Genomic DNA, 13,167 nt, shown 5'->3' with positions numbered 1-13,167 from the left:
TGATTAGGGAATTTATAAACAAGTCCGCAATTAGACTTGGAAAAATTTTGTTTCCGCTTAGGGGGGGGAATACCAATGCTCGCAACTTTTAAGGCTTAGAAATTGAATACATTTCAAAAAGTGCACTTGTGGTTATAAACTACGTTTATCTTGTGGTCTGTTTATCTTTTTTGCGGGATGAAAATCCCTAGAGATCGGAGTCCCCTAGACTTCCTGTCTAGTCTGCCGAATATGGAATGAAAACAAAATGTGCGTGTCCTCTTTTTTTTTTTTTTTTTGGAAAAGTAACTTCTCAGTTAAGTAGCTAAAAATAAACATCCATAGCGTCCCCTTTTTGAGCGCCAAGCCGGTCCCCATTTCCTCGATATAAGACCCGGCTGTCAATATCTTCCACCATTACCTGTAAAGCGTGTTATCGCGCATTACTGAGGAGCAATGCGGGAAAGCGACCCAGTGGGAGATAACAAGTTCAAGAATTGATTAACAAGGAGCGAGAAACAGGAACAATAGCAATGCGCATCCATATCGTTTCACCCGAAAACCCCCAATTAATGAAGCACTTAGATGTTACCAATTCGTCTCATAGCGCTGCCAATAATGGCATCGGTGTCGGGATCATTAATCATAGTTGACGGAAAGGGGAAGAGTTGGGCAATGTCCGATGGAAGAAAAGTACAACGCAATCAAATGACACGTGTTCGGCACACGCAATGGAAATGGAGGGCTTCGTTAAACAGAGCAATAAAGGACCACAATTGCCAAGATAAGTGCGCAAAGTTATTCCATTGTATCATCGCCTGGACCTCTTCATCTGTTTGTTTGTGAATTGTGGCTGTATTTAATTTTGGTGGGTATCATATTGTTCATTGTGTCGCCTTGTTTGAAGAGCAATTATATTGCTCTTCAAAGGAGATGATGGAAGTTAATCGATGTGAAGAAATAATAAATATCTGGAATAATTTCGGTTTCCTAGGAGGATTTTGACAGTGAGTTGGCAATGAAGGTTGTCCAACGTTCTTTTGCGAAATGATCATTCTACCAGCATTATCTAATTATTAGTCACGTCATCTGTGTGATTGTAGAGTTTCATCTGCTAGGCAAGAGTGAATGATATGTGTCCTGGTAAGGCGACTAGTGAGCTTGATCTCAAGTTGTTGTTGTCCTGTGTGTCCCAAATCTGTTGCCACCCTTTTAAGCTACTATTTTGGATTAATTTCAATAGATTTCAATATACTCCGCATGGCTATGCGTGAAAGTTATTACAGAATTTCACTGCGTAATCCATTAACTCATTGCCAGCAATCCCAACATGTCCCGGATTGCCACATATCGAGTATCTTTGGCAACTGTAACAAAAGTTATACATAAATAAATAATAGGATTTCCAGTTGGAGTTGGCTTTAGCAATTATAGGGAAGGGCTCCTGAATTCAATGAAACATTTTAATTTTAATATTGATTATACACAGACTCAGAATTATAAATGACACACGATGTGAGGGAAAATATAAATTTTAATATTTCCGTTTTTCGACCAGCCAGAAAACGTAAGGTCGTGTCAATAAACAAAGATTTTAACAACTTTAAACTACAGAAGTAGTGTCGCCAATGATTGGTTCTTGGACAGACAGCTGTTTCTGATTTCCATAAATGACGAAAGGATAGAGGGCATGATGTCAAAATTTGCATATGATGTGAAGATCGCGAGAGTAGTTAATTATCATTTCGAGCATCTCCTTTAGGTTGACTTGGAAGGGCTTCAAAGATGATCAGAGGAGTGGCAACTATTTTTATGCAACAGGATGCTTACACTTGAGAAAGTGTCAAACCCACGATAAGTTACACACTTGTCGCTTAAATGAATTAAAAATAGTAGGGGAAGAAAGAAAGTTGGGCAGGCAGCAAGGAAGGTCCATGGTGTTGTCCTATGGATGATTTATCGTACATTTTCTTGTAAAGACAAGGAGATCATAATCTACTCATAAAGAAATCAAAGAAATTGGAGATAGTGTTCCAAATGCAGTCTCGCAACTGTGGAGACCTCATCTGAAAAAGCCATTCAGCTTTTTAGAAGGGTCCAAAGATAACCTTGGTGACATCGGCAAAGGGGCACTCATATGATGAAAGACTGCGATTATCGGGCAACAGAGCCTGGCAATGAAGCGCCCTAGGGCACAACTCACTGAGGTGAATAAGGCTCTGAAGGGGGTCAGTAAAATGAATAAATCGAAATTTTTATTCTTACGATTTCAGAACATGGGGCCATAAATTAAAATTATGGCGAAAGAGATTCAGACTGGATTGCAGAAAGTTTTCTTTTAGTCATCGAGTTGTTAATCACGAGATAAGTTAACTTCGCCAGTAGTTGAGGCCGACAATTTTGAGAAATTCAAAGTCCCGCTCAATAGTTGCCTACGTTAGGAGGGAAACGCATGGGCTCTTTATTTTGGGTGTTTTTTTTTTTTTTTTTTCGCTAGTGCAAGTAAAGCCCACGGTTTCCTTGCACTATTTTGCTAATACATTGCTCGGAAAAATTGAGAGAACAAAATGTTTTTCATGAATTTCATATTTTCTTGTGAACAGTGTCGCCGAATAAGAATATTTGATATGATAGGCATCCTGGTATGTATATTCCCAGTATCCAACAGAAATCGATCTACCGAATTACAGAGTCTCACATTATGGAAATTATTCATGCCTATAAAAACAGGGGTTGCGACCACATCACTTCATTCCCGTTTTTTTGGCATGCTCCGTGGTATAGCCACATCTCCCAGTACTGAGTATGGCAAGTCGTCGTCGTTTAGATGATTCCTTGAGATGGCGGGCCTTTGGAAGACTTGAAGCTGTCAGTCGCAGGCGACAAGTTTGCCTACTGTGTCACGCAGTGTCCTCTCGACAATTTCAGAAGACAGAACCCTATTACAAGAAGAGCTGACCAAGGTCGGCCGAGCACTACGTCAACCAGAAAAGACAGCTATCAGGCTCCAAAAGCAAGACGGACCCCTACGGTTTTCTGTTATGAACTGTCTCTTGAGGTTGCTGCGGTCACAGGTGAAAACATTTCCAACCGGACTGTGTTAAGAAAGCTCAATTCAATGGACACTACTCAAGGAAGCCAGTCGTTTATATCCCATTAATCCCAAACCACGCAAATCTCGTCGAAACTCTCCATGATCATGTGACGTGGAACCCTAACAAATTGGGTCAGTTCTGTTTTCTGATGAGTCCCGTCTTAGCTTACAAAGAGATTCTAGATACTATTTCATCTGGAGACAATGAAAAATGCGGTACCATCCCTCCAACATCATAAAAAAGAACACTCACGGTGGAGGCGGTGTTCTCGTGTGGGGAGGAATAATGATCAATGGCCGTACCATACGTGTTTTTGACAGGGTACCCTAACTGCACACAGGTTCCGAGAACAGATCCTCGAACCCTAAGTGCGACATTTTAGGATTCTATGTGCGGTTGGCCTAGATTTTCCACAATTTGAGTTCAAGTGATGGAGGAACATATTAAAACTGAAGATCTGCAACGATGCCGTAGCCATCATAATCAGCAGACTTAAATTCAACAAGCATGTGTGGGACGCCCTTTGGAGTCGCATTGCACGCCGACAGCCAACAGTTCGGTCAATTGGTGAACTAAGGTCTGTGCTGGTGGAAGAATGGGATTTGTAGCCGCAGATTCTTATAGACACCCTTATATCAAGCATGTTTATGCAACCTGTTTAGCCGTTGAAGGGATCATACGCTGTACTGATGTCATGTGACCATATTTTCGAACATCTTTATTAGACTTATCTTTATTAACAAAACAACAAGCGGCCCCTAACCAGAAACTGGAAAATCCGCTATGTACATACATAGATATATATACAATGACATATATATGACACAATATATAATGATACATACAATGATATATACATATAATCGTGTAATTACAATGTTATAAGTGTAATGAACATGTAACATGTTCACACAGCAAGTCACATCACGCAACTAATCAGAAGTATTAATTGTGGTACAGGAACCGGAACACAGCAGTCTTTTTCTGTCCTAGGAAGAACGAAAACCGCACCCACTGGAAGAAGTGCTATACCAATGGGTGTTAGCTAATCCTGTATCCACAGCTGCCCAAACTGGGGTACAAGCTTAAATAAAAAGTAGATGGCAGGCGCTATTAGTTTTAAGAAATATCGATAGACATTGCAGATGTTGGGTTGCTTCCTTGTTGTTGATATGTTGATAAACTTGAGAAGAGTTGCTTTCTTTTGGTGAAAACAGCAGAGCAGAACTGTTGTAGAGCTGAGAACGATTGAGAATTTTCAGTCAGCGCCACTTCATTTCCTTCAGAGAAGTTGCTGACAGCAGCTTGTAATGTAGATCTGACGTGGTGGTACAAGTTGCAGCGATACAGAATGTGCGTCCAGGTTTCCTCAACACCACACAAGCAGAGATTGGTGTCAGAGAAGCCAAATTGAAATAGTTTGGAGTTGATGGAGCCGTTCCCAGTAAGTATATACGATGCTGTTAGGCTGGGAGAAAACCATTGGCGGACGTTCTTGTTGAGAGGGAAGGTAACTGCAGGAACAAAAGAGCGGGTGACGTGACCAGTAGTACTGGAATCCCATCGTGATTGCCACACACTGATAAGTTCATTCCAGATTCTCCGTTTCTCGTCTTTGATGTTAGCAGTTAAGTTGCATGAGATGCCGAGAATCTCGCCAGGAACTCTGTTCTTTAGACGATAGCATAGTCCTTTGAAGATGACATGCAGGTCTAGTGGTAAGCAAGGACCTGCAGAGCAGCAGAGGACACTGTTCTGCAGGCCCGGAGCATGGCAAGCAGCATAACCCGTTGAATGGAGATGAGCTTGGAACGGAGTTTAACATTGACGGCTCTATGAAACCAGACTCCCGAAGCATATGTTGTTATTGGTACGAATACTGCTGTATAATATAGTAAGAAAGTCTTCCTATTTAGTCCCCAGTCCGATTTGAAAATTCGGATAACTGCTGCAGTGAACTTCTTAATCTTCGAGACGAGGTGATTAATATGAGAGGCGAAGGTTAACCTGTCATCTAAAATTACGCCGAGATGTTTTAATTCAGGAACAAAAGGGATTTGCTTTCCGTCTATCTTTATATTTGGAGGTTTTCTGTATTCTAACTTGCCCTTAAAAACCATCAGTTTTGTTTTTGTGGCAGATATGCGCAGTTTATATATACTTGACCACTTGATTAGCTCAGAAAGAGTTATATTGGCTGATTGTTCTAGTTGAAGACGCGATCGCCCTGGAATTAGAAGAACCAAATCATCGGCAGAGATATTGTCAGGTTTTTGCGCGTGAGCCAGCTGTCCAAAACTATGTTCCAGAAGAGGGGTCCCAGAATTGATTCCTGGGGGCATCCTCTTGAGATGGTCCTTGAGAGAGACTGCTGTTTAGAGATTACTTGGATGAGTCTATTTTGGAAGTAGCTTCTAATAACTTGGAACAGTTGCTGAGAGCACTTGGCTTTGGTAAGACGATTGAGAGCGCTCTCCCACCAGAGGGAATCGAAAGCTCCCTCGAAGTCAATGAATATGGCCATTTCATATTTAGCCCTCAAGCTGATATGTGGTTAACTAAAGAGACCAAGGCGTCTTCACAGGATTTCCCCTTCTTGAAGCCAAATTGGGATGGAGACATTAAGTTTTGACCTTCAATTAAATCTGATACTCTGGGTGCTAACAATCTTTCAAATAGTTTGCCAAGGTTTGCCAAAAGAGAGATGGGTCTGTATGCTTTGGGATTTGATTTATTTTTGTCCTGCTTGTGAATAATTTTGATCAGAGCTACCTTCCAGAGATTAGGAAATATCCCCTCAGTAAGACATTTGTTGTACATAGAAGTATTTCTGGAAATATTTCGGCAAATTTGATAATTACAGCATTTTCCACAAGATCTAAACCCGGACATTTATGGATATTTATTTTGCTTAGGGCCAGCTTTAGTTCAGGAAGAGTGAAGAGATCCGTTTCATATGAGGAGTGGTAGGTTGAGTTGCTATTCCTGATAGATATTTGTTCTGGAGTTTCTGTGGTGAAATCGTCCAGGGGAAGCAAGCGATCCAGGATGGCGTTAACTGAGTCATTTCAGTTAGTGGTTTCTGTGTTTTTGTTCACTACAGTGCTGTACACTTCATGTGAGTGATACTTGTTTTTGCTAATTTTATATAATAGACCCCAGGGATCAGAATTTCCTATGGAGTGAATTAAGTGTTGCCAGGAGGCAAGTTTTTGTTTTGCAATTGTATTTATGTATTCGATCTGCTGGCCTTTATAGATATTTTTTAGTCTGGTGACTTCTGGTTCAGGCCAGGACCTTCTCCGTTGAAAGTCCCTGCGTGCTTTGTGTACTTTTTTTGCGCAGAGTGGAAAGTTCAGGTGTCCACCATGGAACTGTAGTATGCTTGCTAATTTTCTTCTTAGCGGAGCGTTCTGTAGCACGAAGTAAGGCAGCCTGTCCATAGAATGCATATTCTGAGGCATTGAACTGGTTCAAAGACCGGCGAGTGTCAACATTAAAATCCTGGTGAATTGAAGACATAAATAAAGGCCATTTGATGGTTTTGATAGAAAATCTTCTAAGATCTTTTGGAGGAGGAGAAGAAGGGGGACCTGTAGTATTAGAAAGGAGAGATACCTTAAAAGTGATTGCTCGGTGGTCACTGTTTGTGTAGTCGGTATGTATGGTCCAATCAGATAACATCTTGTTCGCGACTTCTGTAACGTGATCTTTTTTGATAATTCTTATACAACTCCTATAAATGTCCCTTATACCTGTCCGAAATTTTTCGCTGTCTCGTCATTTCATCAGTATTCTACGGTACACCACCACACCAAAATCTGTCCCGCTTCATCTCAAGCTGCACGCATTACACCACGTTTTCTACGCATTCGGTTAATTATGTCGAGCAGCCGTGCTTCTGCAGTTACCATTCATGAATTATACCGCATATTTTATTCTTTCATTTTTCTTCAACCCGTTGCTGTTTAAGCATTTCATTCTGTTACCGAGTTTGAATGAATCAAGATCGAAGAAAACTAATTTTGCGTCAGTTCCCAATTTCAATTTCTCTAACAATCACCAATTTACTCAGTCCGGGATTTCAAATCAAACTCAGACAAGGGTGGGGGGCGTTTACTAGAGCATCAGAGCACTGGAGTGACTGTACGCGTACTTCTACTAGTGTTCTTCAAGTAGAAATCGATTTATTCGGTCATCTGCTGCAAATGTATAATGATTTTTCATCCAGGAAGAACTTGGGCTTTCCTTGAAAAACAAGGAAACCGACTATAGCGCGCACCCGCCATAACACAGTTTCTATACACGATATATGAATACCACGTGACCTAATTGCCTCTGCGCTCGCTTAAAATAACTCAAACCAGCACAAAGTACGGTTGATGAATGTTGCGCTTTAATGAAACAGAATGTGACAGTCATTCTTCCTGAAGAATCTCAGTTTAATCTTTCGGCGTTATAAGTGCAAATTTACGCAATATGGAAACGTTTTATTTAAACCCAACTACTGTTACAAGCACTTAATAAATAAGAAACACTTGCCCTTTGGCAAGTGCGTTTAAATTCCGTGTTTTAAACTGATCCAGGGAAGTTTTCAAGATCGCCCTAATTGTGCATTTTTGGTGTTTCTGCACAGTGCTCATCAAACACCTACAATCTGAAAAGTTAGTTTCACGTTTTGGCACTGTAACACTAGTGCCTAAAAGTGACCTTACAATCGTAAAATATGAGATAACAGGAAAATATGGAATATTTTTCTTAATTATACTTAATGCTCAATCATACTGAGTTTGAAAACAAACTTTCGGCCATTTTCAAGAATCATAACTACAAGTTCAAAATGAGTGGGTAGTCCTGCACTAGTCACCAATTTCATAAGGATTTCTGGCAACCAAAGTTCTCATATTTTTTTACAAAGCTAATGATAAAGCCAATGGCAAATATCACTCTTCTACTTAGAGCATGGACAGTTCTAAGAGGACGTCAACATATTTCAGGCTCGTCTCCCTAAATCATCCTAGTCATGTTCAATCGGATTTGTGTCCGAAGATTTTGCTTGCCACTTCAACTCAATATCCTCACTTTGAAAAAAAAATTAAAACAAATCGAAACGTAGTCCTACATTAATGAGAGCATTTTTCGAACAAAACAACCGTTGTTTGTCTGTCATGTTTGTGTAAAAGCAAATTAAGCTATGAAGGGACTCGATGCATTCTGTTAGCAAATTGAGTGCATTTTATGTGCATTCAGCCTGCCCTGCTTTACTGGATTAAAAACCTAAGTTTCAGTAGTAAAACCGTGCAGTTCTCTCCCAAGAATCACTACCTCGGCTACAGCTAAGTAAACTCTTAAAAACATCAACCGTCTCAACAGAACTCGACCCAAGGCCTTTTCTCACAGCGATCATAACCACTGTTCCCTCAAGTATACCAGCACCACTGTAAAGCCTACGTAGGTCTCACGGATTTCATTCCGATGCCTTTAAGCAATCAAGGCGACCTCACCCCTTCAATGATTTGCAGATCGTGGATCTTTCGTCATTATGTCTCAGCCAAACCACCATCATAATGAAAACAGACAATGTCTCTGGTGTCAGAGAAGTGTGAACATGTTTCACGCTCTCTCTAAATCGAAACATGTGTGGACTACAAAGAGAACATTTGTCCAATGATCTTGTTATCTGAGATGGTGCTGCGGTTTTTGGCATGTTTAAGTCTCTGGAAACCTCAGATTTCGATTACTCTACCATTATTCAATCGTTAACTATCCTCGTGTAATATACTTACATATCGATGGCTAATATAATGTAATAAGTACAATTTTATACGAAACTTTTAGATTCAACAGAAAGAGTCGAAAAGAGAACGCACTAGATTAGAAATCAGTGACGATGTGTAGTGCACTCTTTTATAGTTCGCTTTATTTTAATTTTGGTGAAAATTTAAAATTATATCTCGACATCCTATTCCAGTTTGCCATTTTAAATTATAAAGACTGTACGCCAGCATATCAAATTTCATGAAAAAACATAGGTCGTTTAAAAAATCTGGGTTTTTATCTTAATTATTTGAACACTAGTGTAGTTATTTGTCATCTATTCCCTCGAAGTTTAACATGCTTGTCATTTTCTACACGGTATATGGAAAGGGGTTGAGTTCGAGTTCCGTCTTGACCGAAGAACATCAAATATCTGAAGTGGACGAATTAATCGATCTTTTCCAAAAAATTGATTTTTTCTAGTCTGAAACTCGCAATTTTTTCGTCCAGCAAACTAAACAAACTTACCATGGAACACCGGCATTAAGTCCGTGGAATTTCTATCTCTGTGCTTATTCTAAACAACCCACTGTTATTGCAGTTTCAAATTCATTCATTTAGTGATAACTTCATTTAGCTCCTATATTTCTAAAGTGCTCGGTTTTCATATTGTATTAAGTCACGCTGGAGGATTTCGCGACTTTCTACACCATAAAACTAACATAATTCTAATGGTGTTTCCTGAAGAAAAATACTCACCAATCTTAAAAACTTCTGATAGGCACGTTGTAAATCCAAAGGATCCCAGAAACATCAAAAAGCACAACGTAGATGTGTTCATCTCATACATAGGCTTCACTTTATCTTATAAGCAGGAGTTCTTGGCATCACCTTCATGAAGATCCTGCCAGTCCTTCTAGAGAAACAAGAAAAAGAAACATCATACCGCTCATGCCAAAGAAATAATTAATACTGAGTTACTTTCACTTAAAACAAATTAAAAAAAAAAACTGGTGAACACAAAAGGGCACACATCTTCTTCTTCCCTACTTTGATTTAATTGATTAAGAAGGAATTATTTTCTCGTTTTTCTTGCTCATGAAACTCTTAGATGCTATTCTTTTAAAATAGCAAAACACCAGAGGATACTGTTTGTGTGCGCGTGTGTGTGTCAACCAATCTCAGATTTCCCGTAAAGAACGATGATGGAGAAGCGACTAACCGTCTCTGGATTAATGTCGCTTTGTAAACATCTCGTGTCGTAAGCCTGGAGGAATTACCCTGTGCACAGGATATTACAGACTGTACCAGTTCGATAAATAAATCCGCAGACCAGATGAGGTTTCTTCCATAATCTGCACTGTCTCGTAACCTGCCCTGCAATCGATGTGTGTTCTGGTAAGTACACGCACTCCTTCTTCACTTCATCTCGCGTACCGAGATCAAGGGTTCTTAATTACATTTACTTAATGCGGACAACGCCAGTGTTGGACAAAGGCTTTCTCTTTGTCCTCCTGAAAGTTAGCTGTCTCTTGGAAATATTATTTCCGAATTTTTAAAACGTCTACCATTCTTCGTTTTGATGTCAGGGTTTACACTTTCTTTATATCTTTCGTATTCAAATAACTCTAGATGAAAACATTCTCAGCTTATCCTGAAATATTAGGAACTGTACTTCTAATCTCAATTAATTACAATTTTACCACCAGATAAAGTGGAAAGATAGCGACACACTTGTTGCAGTATTGAACTGCAAGGTCCGGGATATTTCTTGATGTTACAAAGAAATGTGGATCAAAACAAAGTAGATTATTTTTGATACTCGATAAATCTTGGACTACATTCCACGCTGCGATCCAATAAACTTTAAATATAAAAGTGATATTATTTATCATCACCTTGCGTTGGTATTAGATAAATCCGAGAAACCTTATTAAACTTGTAAGAGTACGTGAATTCTATATCATAAATTAGAATATTGTGAACTCCACACAGAATTCAATATTTAAATGAACCCTTATCTTTGAATATGAGGATTCAATTAAATATTGAGACATAATAGTTTCAGTAGGGATTCTTCGGGGGTGGAAACCTATCTGTTCTGTTTGTTTTGGCTGTTTTTCTCTATCTTTCAGGATGATATCCCGATAATTTAAAGATCTAGACTACCTTAGGTTCAACATTTGAAGCTGTGATTAATAATACTCAAATAAAGGATGCCCTCAACAAAACTTGCGCATACTTTAATTCAAAATCAAAATTAAAAAAAAAATAAATTAAATAAATACGAGTAGAATCCAAAATTCCATTTTAATTATAAATTAATTCAAAAAAACATTATCGCATACATTTGATCATCCCTGAAATCTGTCCCATTTGGTATTCTACTGATTGGATGCCAACTGGTAGAACACCTAATTGGGGGACATTATGGGATAATGCAAATTTAGGACAAAAGCCTCATGCTAAGATAGCGATAGGAATTGTAGAGATTAAGAGCAATAGCCTCAGTTATAAATGCAGATGTGGGCAACTAGGTTTAGATTGATCCTTCTTCCTATATTTGTTAATGAACCTTATTAATAACTTACCACGGTGTAGCAGTCAAATGTGAGGATACAGTAGTACACGCGACAAAGCCACAGACATTCATTCGGTTTCGCAAGCTACAAAATCTCGCTGCCACGTCCATTATTGAGATCCTTAGAATCTATTAAATCAATGGATAAACCTCACTAAACTAACATTTATGAATGATATACGACTATCGTTTGTTCGTATGCCAGTATGCATCCTCCTTTATGTAATCCGAACCCTTTCATGCGACCCAGTTGGTCTGTAGTCTCATCCAGGGTAGTATTGTATCTCAAATACTGACCGATAAATAGATTTTTAAAATGTAATCGCTTATATTTCTAATGCTCTCGTTCCTGTAATCATATAAAAAAGTCCCTTTTTATTTATTTTATTAAAATGTAATAGTTTATAATTTATAATTTAAAAATTTAATTTTTTTAGCAATGTCCGTCTGTGCGTCCTCATGTGATAAGCCCGCTATAACAATTTTCGTAACGGCAGTAATGTAACGTTTTTGTTTTCAACTAAAAATAAAATAACGCTGAATAAGAGCACACATTAAACCCCAGTGTCATTAAAATCTTTTCTCTTACAGTGTATAATGGAGTAATATTCTCTTAACCAGTTGTCGCTTGCCTATGTCACCATTCAGAAGTTATTTCAGAGGATTTCGCTATACGAAATGATGTGGCTCAAACGGATCTTCTTTTCTTTCTTTCTTTTATCCCTGGTTAGACAGATTTATGTTTGCGTACGGCATATATGGATATGCCCTCTTCCTGCTCGCTAACCCCGCCATTTCTATTGTCGCTCTACCTTCGTTGCTCACTATCGCTAGACTGTACCTCGCGAGACATTCAGTTGCGAGTACGTTATTTATGCTTGTTTAGTCACGTTTATTGTGTGTGGCGGGTGAAAATGTCTGAGTGGAAGAAAAGAAAGTAGTAGCTTTACTTTTAATAAAAAGTTATAGAGGTTGAAAAGGCCAGGAAAAGAAGAGTCTGCGACAACTTTCCTTTTTCCTCGTTTAAAAGAGACAACTGTGGACTGGAAGGCGCAAATTGTTCAAATAAAACTTTTTCTCTCTCTCTCTCTTCTAAGAGAATTTGTGTACAATCATTAGACATTCAACGCAGAATTAAGGTTCCATTTCTAATAAATTGAAGCACCTGCGGGTTACAGCAGTGTTTTTTGGCCCTCGTGGTAACTAAAAGATCATAGTACAGCGAAAAACCCGAGTTTCCGGGAGAAAAAAACCATGCTATGGTCTGCTGAGACCGACTAACTCAGCCACGTTGTGCAAAAGACCCATAAAAAATTCCTTCCATCGTCGACGGGATTCGAACTCAAGTCTTTTCCAACCACTGCGGGGTTGGCCAGCGATCCTACCCACGAGGCACACTTTATGCAAAGGAAAGAACTCTTGGGGAGAATGGTTATTTCCTTTCCTTAGACTGGAGCTTTTCATCCCACAAAGATAAAACCACAGAACACAATATACTGACTCCTCGTGCCTTAGCGATCTGACATTTCTAAACAGTCCATTAATTTTAATGTCCCAGCACGAGTAACAAAAGTTAATACGCAAATAAAAAAAGTTTAGAAGCGAAAATGTATTAAAAAACTAATGCTAGAAATTGTATAAAATGTTATTTTACCACCGTAAAATAACCCTTTAATCACAGTTATAAAAACTACGCAAAAACTAGATTTGAAACCATACGAATTTATTTGGATCAAAGAACTTTTTTAACTTTGT

The 13,167-nt window shown here is 38.9% G+C and overlaps 1 protein-coding gene across 1 annotated transcript in view; it reads right to left on the bottom strand.

Annotated features, from left to right (window-relative positions):
• LOC150080904 (uncharacterized) overlaps positions 1 to 13,167 on the bottom strand; it is a 256,611-nt gene that overhangs the window by 241,044 nt on the left and 2,400 nt on the right. The window contains exon 2 of the mRNA XM_090380849.1: positions 9,591 to 9,747. Within this exon, the coding sequence (XP_090236975.1) occupies positions 9,591 to 9,681 (91 nt within the window). The 5' untranslated portion in view covers positions 9,682 to 9,747. The remainder of the gene's footprint in view (positions 1 to 9,590; positions 9,748 to 13,167) is intronic.

This window comes from Mastigoproctus giganteus, chromosome 9, assembly GCF_048544385.1.
Source record: "Mastigoproctus giganteus isolate SK-2022 chromosome 9, ASM4854438v1, whole genome shotgun sequence".
Taxonomy (NCBI): domain Eukaryota; kingdom Metazoa; phylum Arthropoda; class Arachnida; order Uropygi; family Thelyphonidae; genus Mastigoproctus; species Mastigoproctus giganteus.
This window is presented reverse-complemented; position numbering and strand designations above follow the sequence as displayed.